Source organism: Rhodotorula toruloides (assembly GCF_000320785.1).
Source record: "Rhodotorula toruloides NP11 unplaced genomic scaffold Scaffold38, whole genome shotgun sequence".
NCBI classification, from domain to species: Eukaryota; Fungi; Basidiomycota; class Microbotryomycetes; order Sporidiobolales; family Sporidiobolaceae; genus Rhodotorula; species Rhodotorula toruloides.
In genome coordinates, this window is record NW_015622998.1 from 149,719 (window position 1) to 164,752 (window position 15,034).

The 15,034-nt window shown below is 63.0% G+C and overlaps 7 protein-coding genes across 7 annotated transcripts in view; 4 read left to right on the forward strand and 3 right to left on the reverse strand.

The window, feature by feature from the left end:
* Nucleotides 1-95, forward strand: part of RHTO_05931 (uncharacterized protein) — a gene marked incomplete at both ends in the record, with an annotated part of 3,524 nt that extends 3,429 nt beyond the window's left edge. Inside the window, one exon of the mRNA XM_016419592.1 lies at nt 1-95. This exon is cut by the window's left edge and continues 166 nt beyond it. Coding sequence (XP_016269653.1) covers nt 1-95 — 95 coding nt within the window.
* Nucleotides 96-320: 225 nt separating this feature from the next.
* RHTO_05932 (uncharacterized protein) lies at nt 321-1,970 on the forward strand (the record flags this gene model as incomplete). The annotated part of the gene is made up of 4 exons (XM_016419593.1): nt 321-418; nt 727-1,160; nt 1,223-1,774; nt 1,837-1,970. The coding sequence occupies 4 exons, from the start codon at nt 321-323 to the stop codon at nt 1,968-1,970; spliced, it is 1,218 nt and encodes a 405-aa protein (XP_016269654.1).
* Nucleotides 1,971-2,136: 166 nt separating this feature from the next.
* RHTO_05933 (PLC-like phosphodiesterase) lies at nt 2,137-3,790 on the reverse strand (the record flags this gene model as incomplete). Its single annotated transcript, XM_016419594.1, has 11 exons — nt 2,137-2,188; nt 2,254-2,335; nt 2,390-2,490; nt 2,546-2,624; nt 2,683-2,778; nt 2,879-2,939; nt 2,996-3,041; nt 3,097-3,272; nt 3,326-3,445; nt 3,505-3,582; nt 3,644-3,790. 11 exons carry the CDS (start codon nt 3,788-3,790, stop codon nt 2,137-2,139), a joined length of 1,038 nt encoding a protein of 345 aa, XP_016269655.1.
* A 203-nt stretch (nt 3,791-3,993) lies between these two features.
* Nucleotides 3,994-5,596, reverse strand: RHTO_05934 (5'-methylthioadenosine phosphorylase; the record flags this gene model as incomplete). Its single annotated transcript, XM_016419595.1, has 6 exons — nt 3,994-4,375; nt 4,431-4,648; nt 4,705-4,788; nt 4,844-5,101; nt 5,168-5,238; nt 5,545-5,596. 6 exons carry the CDS (start codon nt 5,594-5,596, stop codon nt 3,994-3,996), a joined length of 1,065 nt encoding a protein of 354 aa, XP_016269656.1.
* Nucleotides 5,597-6,263: 667 nt separating this feature from the next.
* On the reverse strand, nt 6,264-7,680 carry RHTO_05935 (cyclin c; the record flags this gene model as incomplete). Its single annotated transcript, XM_016419596.1, has 4 exons — nt 6,264-6,894; nt 6,978-7,197; nt 7,260-7,469; nt 7,542-7,680. The coding sequence occupies 4 exons, from the start codon at nt 7,678-7,680 to the stop codon at nt 6,264-6,266; spliced, it is 1,200 nt and encodes a 399-aa protein (XP_016269657.1).
* Nucleotides 7,681-8,023: 343 nt separating this feature from the next.
* RHTO_05936 (uncharacterized protein) lies at nt 8,024-12,575 on the forward strand (the record flags this gene model as incomplete). Its single annotated transcript, XM_016419597.1, has 5 exons — nt 8,024-8,426; nt 8,489-10,220; nt 10,308-11,109; nt 11,166-11,363; nt 11,421-12,575. The coding sequence occupies 5 exons, from the start codon at nt 8,024-8,026 to the stop codon at nt 12,573-12,575; spliced, it is 4,290 nt and encodes a 1,429-aa protein (XP_016269658.1).
* Nucleotides 12,576-13,341: 766 nt separating this feature from the next.
* RHTO_05937 (charged multivesicular body protein 5) lies at nt 13,342-14,312 on the forward strand (the record flags this gene model as incomplete). Its single annotated transcript, XM_016419598.1, has 5 exons — nt 13,342-13,512; nt 13,631-13,843; nt 13,902-14,013; nt 14,080-14,195; nt 14,277-14,312. 5 exons carry the CDS (start codon nt 13,342-13,344, stop codon nt 14,310-14,312), a joined length of 648 nt encoding a protein of 215 aa, XP_016269659.1.
* Between the last annotated feature and the right edge of the window lie 722 nt (nt 14,313-15,034).

The window sequence follows — 15,034 nt, forward strand, 5'->3', positions numbered from 1 at the left end:
CTGTTGTCGGCTGGATCGAAGAAGGACGTCCAGTGCAAGTTCTTCCGGACGCGCAACGGGTGCGACTGGGGAAGCCGATGTGCGTTCTCGCATGATCTGTGAAGGGGCAGTGTTGTCGAAGCCGTGTGTTGCAAAGGTTGGACGGTGGAAGTGTCGCTTCGTTGTCCACATCCGCTTTCTTTTCGCATAGCTCCTCGTGTATCTGCCTGTCTAGCATCGCATGTGACCGAAAATACCCCTCGCGCACTGCCTACGAAGCTCTTTGCGAGCGAGAGTCGTCCCTCCTCGTCGCCTTCCCTCTCTCCCTCCAAAAGGACGCCATGCATGCCTCAACCGCTCTCGCTGCCTTGCTGGCTGCGGCATCAGCTGCCAATGCGTTCTCTGGCACTTATCCGATCGTCGCCTGGAGCTCGAGCAGGTCAGTCGCGCCTCTCGACCCCTTCCCCCGCCGTCCCGTCATCATCGCTTGCGAAGCGCCGTGCGGGCTTGATGGGGTGGACAGCGGTTCCCATGGCAGCGTGGGATGTGTGATAGGGTGGCGGCAGCGGCTCAGCGAGTCTGTACGGGGTGCTGCCATCGACCTCGAGGGTCGTGCATTGATGAGGACGAGGAGGGTCTCACGCGTCAGACAGGCCTCTGTGGGCTCAACGCGCGGGCTGAGACGCTGTTGTGTAATGGCAGTGCCCCGTGGGAACAGCCATTCTGACACTCAATCCCCTCGCGCAGACTCACCTCGCTCGCCCAACTAGACCCCGCCCAGTCTTCCTCCTCCCGCTCCTCCCGCTCCGCCCGCTCCGCCCAGTCCGCCCAGCGTGCCTTCTCTGCCGATGTGGACGACCTGTGCGACCTCTCTTCCCTCTTTGTCGTATCGGTCCCCGGCCTGCACAACTCGGACCTCTCCCTCCTCCCCTCCATCTCCGACTCGCCCTCAGGCATCAAATCCTCCCTCGCCTCTGCACGAGTAGCCGGTAACGCTCTCACTTTCCCTTACGTGAGCGAGAAGCTTGCGCGACCACCGGCGGAGCAGTTTGTGCGGAGGTTCCGGAAGGAGTGCGGGAAGGACAAGGTGGTCAAGTTCATCAAGGTGGATGGGCTGGTGGGCGAGTTTGCGGATGAGAAGGAGGAGGTGGAGAAGACGAAGGGGACATTGGCCCGGGTTGGTGCGTTCGGAGTCTCCTCTTCCCCGGATGCCATCCGCGACTGACCTAGATCTGCCACGCAGACAAGCTCGTCGGTGGCCTGATCCGGTCCGCATCGACACCCTACGCCGTCATCCTCACCTCCTTGCCGACCTCTCTTCCCGTCCGCCCGTGCAACACGCAGCACGCCGCCTCGCACTCTCTCAACAAGCGGCAAGCACCCGGTGCAGGCGCGAGCGACGATGCCATCGTTGAGGAACTGCTCGAGGAGATTGCAGAGGAGGACCAGCTGCAGGGCGACACGCTCGAGAAGATGGTCGAGACGATGCAGGAACTCGAGGATGTCAACGGGCAGGACTCGCCCGCTGCCGCCGAATCGGCGACTTCGCCCGACTACGCCGACAAGCCCGAGATTGGCGTGACGGACGTCGTCGAGCCGACGGAGGAGGAGTACGCGCATGCCGTCGATCCTTACACCGTCGGCGAGTGGGAGGGAAGCGTCCTCGACGTCTCCCCTCTCCAGGACGACGAGGATGACGGCGACGGCAACGGCAACGGGACGAGCATATTCCAGCCCGACCCGAAGAGCGGCATCTTCCACCGATACACGCTCTTTTCGCCTGGCATCCTCTTCGGTGCGTTCCGCATCCTGCTGTCTCTTCGAGCTCCGAGCTGACGCCCTTTTCTTCCTCCTCAGCCATCCTGATCTCTCTCCTCGTCCTCATCCCGACAGTGGTGATCGGCTCGCACGCCCTCCTCTCGATCGAGACGGTTCAAGGACTCGAGACGAAGATGCAAGGTAGCGTGGGGCTCGACCCGAGCAAGCAGTAGGCGAGCGTCGAGGATCCGAGGAAGCTGTAGATCATGTGTTTGCGGACTGCAGCGAGTTGATTCGTCCGTTTCTGCGTCTCCTTGTGAGAAGAGCTTCGCGCGTGTCTTTGGCCCTCACTGTAGCGGCTGAAGCTCTGATAAGATACATTGCGCGGTCTACACGGATCTAGAAAGCCGCAGCCGCCTCGATATCGTCTGCATCTAGCCAGTCTGTCCCGCTGCGAGCCCGGAGAGGATGTCAGCTCCCAGGCGAGACTTTGCAAAGCGAGAAACGTCGACGCACAGGTCGTACAGTGTCCGCCAGACTCGGTCCCGCACATGCGTTGGCCAGCGCGGGGTCGACCAGAGACGGGTCTTGAAGCCGCCTGCGCAGCGAGGGTGTCAGTGAGGGAGAGTCCGAGCGAGGAGAACCTGCCTACGGCCCTGCGCTGTCCGCAGTAGTTGCGATAGAGTCGTTTCTTGCGCTGCGGAGATAGCCTTCCGGCCGTCCCAGGAAGTAGCGGAGGCGAACGACGCGGACCTGCGAGGCGAGAGTTAGCGAGTCTTCCGTACGACGAAGAAAGGGCAAGACGAACGCCATTGGCGCGAGCGTCGAGTTCCAGCCATAGTGCCCACCGTCCATACCTTGCCAAGTCTCGTCTAGTCGGAGAAGAGCTGCCACGGTCTTTCGTCAGCGGGAACGCTGCGGGCAGACCAGAACGACGGGACGCACGAGCGTCTAGGAAGACGTCTCGCGACATTTGTGGCGCGACTTGCGAGCGGACGTCGAGATTGATGCCGTTGCCAGTGAGGAGGACGAGGACGGGCCCTGCTCAAAAATAAGGGTCAGAAGGATTCGGCGAGAGGGAGCGAGCAACGAGGCTCGCCTGGCTCAATATGCGTCCCGTTCCACCTCGTCAGCCAGCTACGCGAGCGTAGGGGCTCGAGTTCGCGCAAGACGGTATGGTAAGTTTCGTTGCCGCGGGTTTTCTGCGCGAAGCCGCTGGTCAGCATCGGTCTGCCGCAGGTACAGAGGAGTAGCGCACTAGGTCGACTAGCAGCTGGATAGGCGTCAGATTGCCTTCGTAGAAGCTGCGAGTAGACCCGTCAACCCAGGAGGCACCGCACGTCGCAATCGCTGGCTCACCTCGTCCACAGCCTCCGTTCCTCCCGCTCGTTCGCCATCGTCCAATAGTCCGTCTTGTCGAAGAAAGCCGTCTCTTCGTCATGCACGTTCGCGCGAGACAGGACGTCGACGAGCTGGTCGATGTAGAGGCGGGAGAAGGTGCGGGCTCGAGTGAGAGATGCGACGTTGTGCGAGACCTGCGCACCAATGCATCAACATGAGCATCTCTAGGAGCGAGCGGAGCACGCACGTAGAGCTTGTCGTCCTTCGGGTTGAGCCAGACGTCCGCTTCGATCGAGAGTGCGCCGTGCGAGAGGGCGGTATAGACCGGCACGTCCCGCCAGTAGTCGTTGTGGGAGTGAATGCGTCGCTGTGAGTTCCCACCTCGTCAACGAAGACAGAAGGATGGGGCAGGATGGGAGTGCGCACTTCGGGGATGTTGCGCGAGAATCCAGAGGGCATTCGCAGTTCTGGCGCGTCCTTGCCGCCCGGGTACGGACTATAGCCCTGCGCCGCGCTTTGACAAGTAAGCTGGATGATGTGCAGAGTGTGGCGAGCCCGTACGCACCGGTTCCATCCTGTACTCTCCCCTCGGCGCCGGACGCTGATGAGGATGCGAAGGCGGTAACCACGCTAGCTGGGCGGGTTGCGCGGGCACCGAGACAGCGGAGTGAGCCAGAGAGACACATATCAAGCCTTGCAAGAGCCCTAGCATGGTTGTGAAAGGAGCGAAGTCGAGTGCAAGCGGAAGAGGGTGGTGGTGCACCGCAGTGAAGCCCTTCGCTCGCTCTCCAGGCCACGAACGGATGGCAGAGTCACGACCTTCGATTTTAAGTGTCAAGAGAGAGCTACAGGCGGACGGGAAACGCGAGGGGGGAAGATGCCATGATAAAGACTTCGCTCGGGAAGGTCTAAAGTCTACTGGCGGCCACGAGGGGCGGGCTCCTCGCCGCCGGTGTAGTCGTCCATGTCGACATCGATGCGTGCGCGCGAGCGCGAGCGGCGCTCGGCGGCCGGATCGGGGTAGTTGAAGTAGTTGGGCAGGAGGTACGTCAGGCGGTGAAGTTCCTCCGCACCGACTTCCTTGTGAGGCGTCATGAGCGAGTACTGCATCTGGCCTGTCTGGCCTTGGATCTGGCCCGACTTGACGGCCGTGTGGACGGCGCCGAGGATCGAGGCCGTGATGTGCTTCGACAGCTCGGCGTTCGTGCGGAGCGTCTTCATCACCTCCTCGACCGTGACCGGCGCAGCGTCGACGCGCCACGCGTCGTAGTCGGTGCTCGTGGCCACGAGGGCGTAGCTGCGGGGCAGTCCTCGTTAGCCAGGACTCGCAAAGACGAAGACGCGCAACGTACGAGAGCTCGGCTTCGCGCGCAAGCTTGGCCTCGGGCAAAGCGCTCATGTTGATAATGTCACCGCCCCAGAGACGGTACATGTTGCTCTCTGCGCGGGTCGAGAACTGCGGTCCCTCCATGACGACCACCGTCTTCTTCGTGTGCAGGCGAGGCTCGTCAGACGGGTTGATGTGGCCCTTGAAGGTGTTGATCGCTTCTTTGACGTGAGGGACAATGAACTGCGCGGTGGGTATGTGAGTACGGGCGTCGAGGGATACGAGGGGAGGGAGCGCACCTCGCGAAGCTGGACGTCGAACGGCTCGCCAAACATGGCGTGGCCGACCATCGTCCGGTCAAAGTAGGTCGAGGGGCGGACGCCCTGCATCATTCGATGTCAGCTCTGTCAATCTCACTGGAGTCCACGCCCGACCCACCTTGGTGCGGTCGATGATCTGGTCGGGGACGATGATGTCTCCGGGGCGGATCTCCTCCCTGAGGCTTCCGACGGCGGAGAACGCCACGATAGCCTTGACGCCGATGCGCTTCAGGGCGGCAATGTTGGCGCGCGAGGGGACGTTCGAGGGCGGGATGTTGTGGTGAGGGCCATGGCGGGCGAGGAAGGCGAGCGTGACGGGTCCTTCGGGCGTAGAGAGCGAGGCAATCGTGATGGGCGATGAGGGAGGGCCCCAGGGCTGTGCGCAGGTGTTTCAGTGAGCGGAATTGGTCTCTGAGTGACTCTCGCTCAAGGGGGGACGCACGGTGACGGGGTTGACGGTCTTGACGATCTCGAGGTTGTCGAGCTTGTACAAGCCGGATCCGCCAATGACTCCTGTGTAGTGCCACGTCCAATTTGGCGAGTTTGGAGGAAGCCGAAGTCGGCCAAGAACGAGGAGGAGACGGAATCGAGTTGGCGAGAACGGGAGAACGGGACAGCGAGGGTCAGCGGGCCCGCAGTACTCGTAGAAGTCTCAGATGAACGCACCTGTGCTCGGGCGGGTCCAGGGAGGGCGCGGCGAGGAGAGCGAGTTCGAGGGTGGGGACGAGGATGGAGCGGGATCACGACAGCGCGGGAAGACGAGCGGGCAACGAGCCAGTCAGTGCGCTGGATCACTCTACTCGTTGAGCGCGTTCTTACCGATCAAGGGTGCGTTGTCCATGGTGTAGTGCGAGGGAGAGACAGAAGGCATCTTGGGCACAAGCAGGCGAAGAACAGCAGTCGCTCTCGTCGTCGGAGCTCTTGTAAAGTGTAAAGTAGAAGAGAAAGAGCGTGTGTGTGTGTAACTGTGCGTTGCATTCCACTCGCTCGCCATCCGTCCACCTGATCCCGCCAAGTCCCCATCCCGAGCACACCGCACGTGAGGCCCGGCTCTCCTCGGCTTGCGCAACCTCAGCTGAGTCTCCGCACGAGGAGCACGCCTTGTGCACTGCCTCGTTCACTCGATGCGGAGACGCGGCCGAGAAGGACGAGCCAGCCGAGCGAAAGTCGTCGTTGCGGAGTCGCTTCTTCCGTCCGAGGATGCCCTCGTCCTCGATCCGTTTGCGCTCGAAGTCGTGAGTTGCGGGCCGAGCGAAGTCGTCGACCTTTTGACGGCTGACCAGCGGAACCGCGAGTCGGCGGGAGGGCATCGAAGCGACGGAACGGAGGGATGTTGGCGGGTCGAGGAGGAGGAAATTGGCGGACGGTTGACATGGTCGCCTTCAGGCTGATCTCGCTGGCGTAAAGGAAGCACATCTTACGCCTGCACAAGAGAACGGCGAGTACGCCAAGCTCAGAACAAGGCTGTAGGGAGAAACTGAACGCACCTCGCCATCCTCATGCCTCACCTGCCCATCCTCTCCCTCTTTCGCCCACGCTCAACCACCCCTCCTCCCAGCAACCGCCGCCTGCGCCTGCTGAGCCTGCACCTGTTTCCCCCTCTCGTCTCTCAGCTCCCTCATCCTGCCCTCCTGCATCCTCCTCAAGATCGCAACAACTTTCTCATCCGGACTCGAGCTAGTTCCGCCGCTTTGTCCGCGCGTAGAAGAGCTTGAGCTACCGCGATTGGAACCGCTTGAGCCGGAGCTATTGCTGGAACCGGACTCGAGTTGGGCCCATAACTCGTACAGCGAGACGATTTCTTGGACGATCTCGAGGACGAGCGACTGGTCGATCGCGAGGGAGGCGAGGAAAGTGATTGGATCTGGGGCAGAAGGCGAGGACTTCGTGCTGGAGGATGAGGAGGTGGTGGTGAGGGCGGAAGGGTTGTTCGATGCGTCTTGCGATTGGCGGCGGGTGCGTGTGGCGGGTCCTCCGCCCGGTCGAGGAGCGTCCGCAGAGCCGTTCGATGCGCGACCTGCGGACGCAGACGCAGAAGGAGGAAGGATCTGCGCGGCGGCCGAGGCGGGAGGCTGGAGTGCGAACGCGAGGTAGATCGCTGCGATGGCGATGAGGTGCGGTGGGTGGACAAGGCAGAGCGACGAGCGGAAGGTGTCGTTCAGGATGAACCTGTGTGACAGTGGCGCACCGAAAACATCCCGGCATGTCGTCAGGTCGACGAGTCGAGAAAGTAGGAGCGGACCGAGACGCACCAAGCCATCTGCAGCGTCGTGTCATCCATCTCAAGCATCTTGTCCTTGTTCAGCCTGCCCTCCTCTCCACCCGCATTCGCACCGCCGTCCCTCCCGCACAGCTGGATCAAAGCGCGGTAAGGGTGGAAGATGATCAGGTGAAAGTCGAGTTCTTCGAGGAGATAGAACTCCATCTCGGCGAGGCGGTGGTGATCCGACGTAAAAGAGACGAGACCCATGTCTGCGCGCGAGAACCGGCGAGTGAGACGGATGGACGGCAGGAAAGAGCGTGAGGGAGCGCACCGTTGAAAACGACCTTCGCTTCGCCCACCGCACTCTTCACATGCACCGGCGTCTCCTCCGCTTTCGCAGCGACGTAGCAGCACGCAGCAGCGACAAGTGCCGGGTCGGTCTCGCAGTACGAGTTGCGGAGGTAGAAACGCCGGAAGTAGACGACCGCTGTCGCGACCACTTGCTGGCGGAGGTTCAGGCGCTTACAAATCTTTTGCATGGCTGTGTGCAGCTATATGTCCTCAGTGATTGCTTCGAGGGCGAGGAGGAAGCTGGAGGAACGGCGCAACGCACCGCTCGCACTCCATATCTCGATCCACGCGAGTTCCTGCTCGTTCGCGTGTCGCAAGTCGTCGAGCCGAGCGGTAAGAAGCGCATACCGAGGGTGGAGATGGTGGTTCGCGTGGGATGAGAGGTAGAAGTTGGCGGACATTGTCGAGAGAGGAACGCGTGAGGGTGGACAACTCGACTCTGATGGCGCCGAGGACCGGTCAGCGGCACGAGAGAGCTGATCGAAGGGACTGGACGCACCTGCTTGTCCTACGAGCCTCGTTCTAGCCGTACAGGTCCCTCAACAGGCCCCCTCAACTTTGGGAGTCGAAGACAGCGAGCACACCGCCTCTGGAGCGGCTGTATCTAATCAGCGGGTCGACGAGAGTGACGGCAAAGCGCTCAGCGAGCAGCACAAGACTCCCGGCGTGGTCAGCGGTGTTGTCCACGTCCAGGAGGAGGTCGTTCGCGGGTCTCGCTCGTCCACCCGCATCCACTCGCTCAGGATGCCGCCAAAGCGCGGTGAGAGGGGACGGAGCTCTCGAGGAGGAACGGCGCAAGCTCCTCCGCCCGTCGCGCGTCCTCCCGGGGCTTCACGCTTCGCCCCGTCCGCATCTTACATCGCTTCCCACTCGACGGCGCCACCACCGCCGCCCGTGCAGCCAGTCTCGTACTCGGGATACCCAGTGGCAACTGCACAGCTCGGCGCGACCTACGCTATTCCCGCTGGGCCGCCCGTTGTTCATCAGCCTCCGCCTGCCCTCTTCCATCGCCCAACTCCGCCTCCTCCTCCCGCAAGCTATCCGAGCTATGCTGGTACGCAATCCGGCCCCGCGGCGTATCCAGCACGAGGACCAGGACCGGCCTTCGTCCCTGCGCCGCCGGGTGCTCCTCCAGCGGCTGCTTGGCGTCAGCTCGCTTTCGTAACTTCTGCCATCCCGAGAGAGATGACTGACGATTATACGTCGCAGCTCCTCCACAACCCGCCGTGTACGAGCGACAAGCGTACAGTCGAACGCCCTCGGTCCCTCCCGTCGACTCCGGCCCCTCTCGACCAACTCCCCCTCCTTCACACGCTCCCTCCTACCTTACCTGCGCACCGTCTTCCGCCTACCCTCCTTCATCACGACCTTCGACCTCGTCCGCCCAATCTTCCCGCCCGCCTTCGGTTCCTCCTGCCGCCCCCGCTCCTTTCCAGCATCTATCCGCTCCGGCCATGCCCTCGACCGTTCCCGCATCCGCCGCTGCGTCAAGACCCGCTCCACCTCCTCCACCAGCGCCCGCGCCGCTCGCAGCTAACGCGACTCCCGCGACCGTCGCCCCTGCAAACAATCCCCCAAAACCCTCGATCGCGCCTGCCGCGCCTACACCTTCGCCCGACGTCGCCCAGTCCGTCGTCTCTTCGCAGCTTGTGGCGGACGCGCCGACAATGACCGACCCCATATCGGCGAAAGCGACGGTGTCGTCTTCCGATTCGGATTCGTCTGACGACTCGTCCTCCAGCTCCAGCTCCAGCTCAAGCGATTCGGACGAGTCGGACAGCGACGACGACGACGAGGTTGCGGGTGCGCTCGTCGGTGAGCGCCCAAGGAGTAGGCCGGTCGAAGAAGAGGAACAGGCGAAGGAGGCTGGCGTCGAAGAAGCGGCCGCAGAAGACGGCTCCGATTCCGACTCGGACTCGACGAGTGACTCGGAGTCTGAAAAGGAGGATGCGGCCGCGGAGGACGACAACGCCGTCTCGGATCTCGAGGAGGCGGTCCAGGAGCAGGTGGACGAGGACGACGATCACGGCCAGGATGAGACGTTGCCGTTCGACCTTGGCTCGGCGGACGAGGCGGACGAGCACGAAGACGAGGACGAAGACGGCGAGGGCGTCGACGACTCGCTTGAGCATGTCGCGGCGAATGCGCGACGAAAGAGGCGACGGCTCGACTCGGTCGGTCACGCCTCGACGGTCGCAGGCGACGACGGGATGAGCGACGTCTCGCGGGTCACTTCTCGAGCCGTCTCTGTCGACCCCTCGCACGTCCACGACCTCACCCTTTCTCCCACCCGACTCGCCTCTGTCCCGCCTCAAGTCTCGGATCAAGCGCTCCCACCGTCGGCTAACTCGTTCGCCTCGACCTCTACCCCAGCTCGACCAGTACCTGCGCGAGACACGGCTGCTCCGCCTTCGCCTTCGGCTGACCTGAGCTTGCTGATTCTGCCGCAAAAGCGGCCTTTCGCCGAGGAAGATGATGACGACATTGAGGAGGGCGAAGTAGTCTCTGACGACGACGCTGCTTCCTCGACCGCTCCTGCCTACCCGCCGTTTCATGCTTTCGCCGGCGCTGCGTCTCTCGCGAGCCGCGCTTCTTACGACCGTGCTGCCTCGGCGCCGTACGGTCATGCCGCAGACGCCTCGATGGACATGGACATGAGCTTCGCCGATCTCCCTGCGGACCTGCTCGCGGACCCCTCTCGCCGCGCTGCAGGTGCCATCTCGATTCCCATCTCCTCGCGAGCCTCGTCTGCTGCACCTTCGGCTGCTTCAGGTCCGGCATCCGAGACGGGCAAGGCGTCCTATGTCGGCAAGGCGAGCTACGAGCGGAAGAAGGCTGCACCTTCGCCTGTCGACTTGTCTGGCGGGACGCCCGTTCCCTTCAAGGGCGGCATGCCTCATCCTGCCGCCGGCAAGCTCTCGTACAAGCCTTCTCCACTCTCGTGCGTCCCAGGTCGTGCTCTTGCGCCGTCTTTGCCCCGCTGTCGTTCTACGAGCCTGCCGAATGACCGGGTCTCTCCCTCACGCAGCAAACCCGCGGACCCGTCCACCGCCTCGACTTCGACCGCGCCCGTCAAGGCCGTCTACGTCCGCCGCAAGGATGCCAGCACCTCGTCGACACCCGCGGCGTCCGCCGCTTCAGCCACTACGTCGTCGACAGCCGTCGCCGCTGCGGGACAAGTCAAGGCCGTCTACGAACGTCCCGCCGGTTCCGCCGTCACTGTCGCTCCTGCCCGCGCAGCGAAGAATAAGAAGACCAAGGCGCGCGGCGTCATGCCCTTTACCAAGGAGGAGAAGCGCGAGCGTCTCCCCGCCAAGATCTTTTCCGCGTTCGGCGAGTTTGCGACCCTCGAGTCGGCGTCGGACAGCGCCATCTTCGACGTCCCGCACCACACCGTCCTCCCCGCCAAGAATCTCCCGCCGCCGAACGAGGCGGCACAGCATGGCTTCTGGCCAGGCCCGCCGAACCGCAAGGAGGCGCTCAAGAAGGCGATCTTTCCCGCTCCGCCCGAGCCGCTCGAGGACGTCGACGACGACCGCCCGCGCGTCGAGGTGTTCATCGACAACTCGAACGTCCTCTACTCGTTCCTCAACTGGGTGCGAGCGCGGCCGGAAGCCAAGATCACGAGCACGAAGGTCGGCGCGCAGAAGGGCAAGGACGGCAAGCCACAGCCGGCCAAGACGCTCAAGACAGTCACGATCGCCGGCAAAAAGGTCAAGCTCGACTATAAGATGTTGTTTGCGCTGCTCGAGCGTGGGAGGCGGGTCGAGCGGAGGGTCCTCGTCGGAAGTTCGACGCTGTGGCAGAGTCTCGAGCCTGCCGTCGAGTGGGTGAGTCGGGCGACTCAAAATCTCGATGCACATGTCGCTGACGCTCTTGCTCGCAGGGCTACGAGATCTCGCTTCTCCAGCGCGTCCCGCGAGCCGAGCCCTCGACCTCGGCCTCGCACACCGTCGCGGCCGCCGCGCAAGCCACGCAGCAGCAGCAGGGCGGCAAGAAGCGGAAGCAGGGCAACAAGAAGGCGCCTCCTCCTCCGCCGCCTCCCCAGCCCGAGGCTTCGCAGACCAAGCACTACAAGGAGCAGGTGGGCCGCCCGAGTCTGCTCGCCCAAAGAGTCGTGCTGACACATACTCCTCCGCAGGCCGTCGACGAGCTTGTCCATCTCAAGATCCTCGAGTCGCTCCTCGACTTTGAGCCTCCGCCGATGCCGCCTCCGTCACCTACGCCAGCTCCCGCCGTCTTCGCACCTGCGCCAGCTGCGCCCGAGCCCCTCGTCGCTCCTGTAGCAGATGCATCCGAGCCCACCGCTGCGCCTGAAGCGATGGCCGTCGACCCGCCCCAGCTGCCCGTTACGACTCCGGTTGTCGAGGCGCCTCCGTCAGTCGCCGAAGTCACGTCCGCAGATTCTACATGCACCGAGTTTGGCGCAACCGTTTCCGCCGAGCGCGCGACCGGCGAGCCCCTCAACGAAACGGCCAATGCGGTCGACTCAACGCCGCTCGTCCAGCCGGCGGGATCCGCGGATGAAGCGTCTGCGGAAGCGTCTGCGAGGCCTGGCGAGGCGGACATCGCCGCCGCGCTGCAGCGCACGGCGGATGCGCAGGAGGATGGCGACACCTCGATGTCAGAGACGCAGGTGTCCGACCGCGTTGCTCCCGACGACGAGTCAGCTTCAACGGCCTCGACCAGCGCAGCGCCAGCGCCGTCGCTCGGCTCGCCGTCTGTCCTCTTCGCCACCGCACCGCCACCTGCCCCACCACCGGCCCTGGCGCCGAACATCTCTATGTCCGCCGCGACTGTCCCCGCCAAACCTCGCTTCCTCCCTTCTTCCGCCTACCTCACCGGCTCAGCCCAGCCGGCCAACACGCCTGCCTCGACCGCCACGTCCTCGCAGCCCAAGTTCATTCCCGCTCAGCCCAAGATCACGCCCGCTCAACCAAAGATCACGCCTGCTCCGCCCAAGATTGTCCCCGCTACCGCCAAGATCGTCCCCACCCAGCCGAAACCGCCTGCCGTCGTCCAGTTCGTCCCGCGTCGCCCGCCTCGTGAACGCCCCGTCCTCGTCATCGTTACCGGCGACGCCAACTCGTCCGAGTATAACCCTGGCGGCTTCCTCGGCTGCGTCCGCCGCGCTCTCGACCGCGGCTGGGACGTCGAGATCGCCGCGTTCACGCACGGTATCAGCTCGCACTGGACGGCCGAGCAGATGAAGCGGACGACGAGTGACGGACGGAGGAGGGGCGAGTTGCGGGTCATTGATCTCGCGCTCTTTGCCGAGGAACTCGTGATGGCTTGACGGATCCTCCTGCACCCTCGCATCTATCTCATCGCATCGCATCTCGCATCTTTGCAACCCCGAGACTGTTGTTGTCGCCTTCGAGTTTGGGACGAGGAGGTGAGGGGGCGAGAGGCTTCCTTGTGGTTCGCTGTGCTCCGCCGACGCTCTCCCGCGTCTCTTCTTCACCGATGTCGTCCTGTACGGGCTCTGCGAAGCGGTAGATCGCGCTCACCTTGCTTTCGAGTTGTTTCTCTCCCTTCTGCTTCTGCCCATCTCGCTCACCTCGCTGACCTGTGCTCACGCCGCTTCACATTGGATCCCGAAGACTCAGCGACTGCCTCCTACCCCTCGCGCCCGGACACTCGCCTTTCACCCGTCTCTTCCTTCCCCACCTCGACTCGGAGTCTTCGCACGTCGCGACAACGCCTCGCTGCGATTGCCGACACGTCCGAATCCGTCGCGAATTATCTCGAGACCTACCTGTGAGTCCGTGCAAGCCCTTTATGCTCGAGGTGTGGAGGAGGGCCGGGTCGCAGCAGCGGCCAGTTGGGCGAGCGTGTGCGGCGTCTGGCGGTATACAGACTTCGCTAGGAGGACGAAACGGTACGAAAGGTTACTGCTCTGCGTGCAAGGTTGGCGAGGGCCCGCCACGCGAGGACTGTTGGACAGCATCTCGCTCGAATCGCTGGACTGACGCTCCTTGCACTTTCCGCCGCAGCCTACCCTTTCTTACTCACACACACTCCCTCGAACCCTTTGCTTCGACGTTTATTCGCCTCCTGCCATGAATCGCCTCTTCGGCTCGTCCTCCTCGAAGCCGAAACCCTCTCTCGCCGATGCGATTGCTTCAACCGACCTCCGCGTTGACTCGATCGAGGTCAAGATCCGCAAGCTCGATGCAGAGCTCACCAAGTACCGCGACCAGATGAAGAAGATGCGGGACGGGCCAGGGAAGGTGCGTGTCGGGGCGTTCAGCTTGCGGTCTCCCTTGTTCAACCGCTTCCGGCACGAACGTGGTTGCTTGAGCTCCCGCACAGCGCTCGTGCTAACTCTTCGCTCCTATCCGCTCGCAGAACGCCGTCCAGCAGCGCGCCCTTCGCGTTCTCAAGCAGAAAAAACTGTACGAGTCGCAGATCGCGCAGCTCCAGCAGCAGAGCTTCAACATGGAGCAGGCGAGCATGACGACCGAGAACCTGCGCAATACAATGGCGACGGTCGACGCGATGAAGACCGCCAACAAGGAGATGAAGAAGCAGTACGGGAAGATCGACATTGACAAGATTGAAGTGCGTAGCCGGGTCTGTCCCGCTTTCATGTCGCTCGCTGACGCTCACTTTCGCGCAGGCAATGCACGACGACATGGCGGACCTGCTCGACTCCGCGAACGACGTGCAGGAAGCGATGTCGCGGACGTATGGCGTACCGGAAGAGGTGGACGAGGCGGATCTCGAGGCGGGTGCGTTCGCGCGGCTTTCTCTTCATAGTTTAGGATCCTTCGCTGATGCCTTGCTCTCTCTCGCAGAACTTGAGGCGCTCGGGAACGAGTTCGAGGAGGAGGAGGGGATCCCGTCTTACCTCCAGGCGGATGCGACGAGCGAGCTGCCGGACTTTGTGGACGAGGTGCCACAGAAGGAGGAGGTGCGTCTCGCGTGCCCTTGGCTATCGCTTCATCGTGCGTGAGCTGACTCTGCGTTGCGCTCCTTCCGTCCGCTAACCCAGGCTCCGAAGGAACGGCTCGGCGAAGGTGTGGTCTAGTTGACGGGTGCTGGTGATGTTTGTTGTACTGTGAGTCCTCCTCTCACTCTGAACATCGCGCGGAGCGCGCTTGTGGGACAAGTTTGCGCGAAGCATCGCTCCTCTCCTTTCGGTCGGCGGCGTCTCGAGCGGACTGGCTAGATCTCGCTGATGCTCACAAGCTGACCGCTCTCACTCACGCTCGCAGCTTACGCCTCTCCGCTGTAGCATCCGCTCGAGGTCGCTTTGCAAACCTGCGCAGCCCGTTCGCATCCTTCCACTTTCCACTTCTTCGAATCGCGTTCCTGAGAGAGCTCAGTCAAGGGCATGCAAGTTCATTCGAGCGCTTTAGCACGAACGCTCCTCGCACTCTCGTGTGCCCGAAAGGCGCTGCCCACTTCTCGAGGTCGCCCTCGTCCATCTCCTGCTGCTTCTCGAAGTGGACGACCTTGCCGGTCGGTCTGGCAGGGTGCTGGAAAGTTTCAGGCGCTCCTCGAGTAGGCGAAAACCGTGTCTCGTCCGTTTACTCTGTCGGGTTCAGCGAGAGCTTGGGGAACAGGCGAGCGACGGCGGTAGCGGTCTGCTAGAGGCCAGGGTAGCATCAAGAGCAGTCTAAAGAAGAGCTCAACGTCTTCTAGCAGCTGTCCGAGCGAGAGTGGAGTGCGTGTTAGGTTCAACCATCGTCGCGAGTCGCTCCTCTCCTCCTCCACGACCCTCGCTCCGCTCTGAGGACTTGCTAAGCT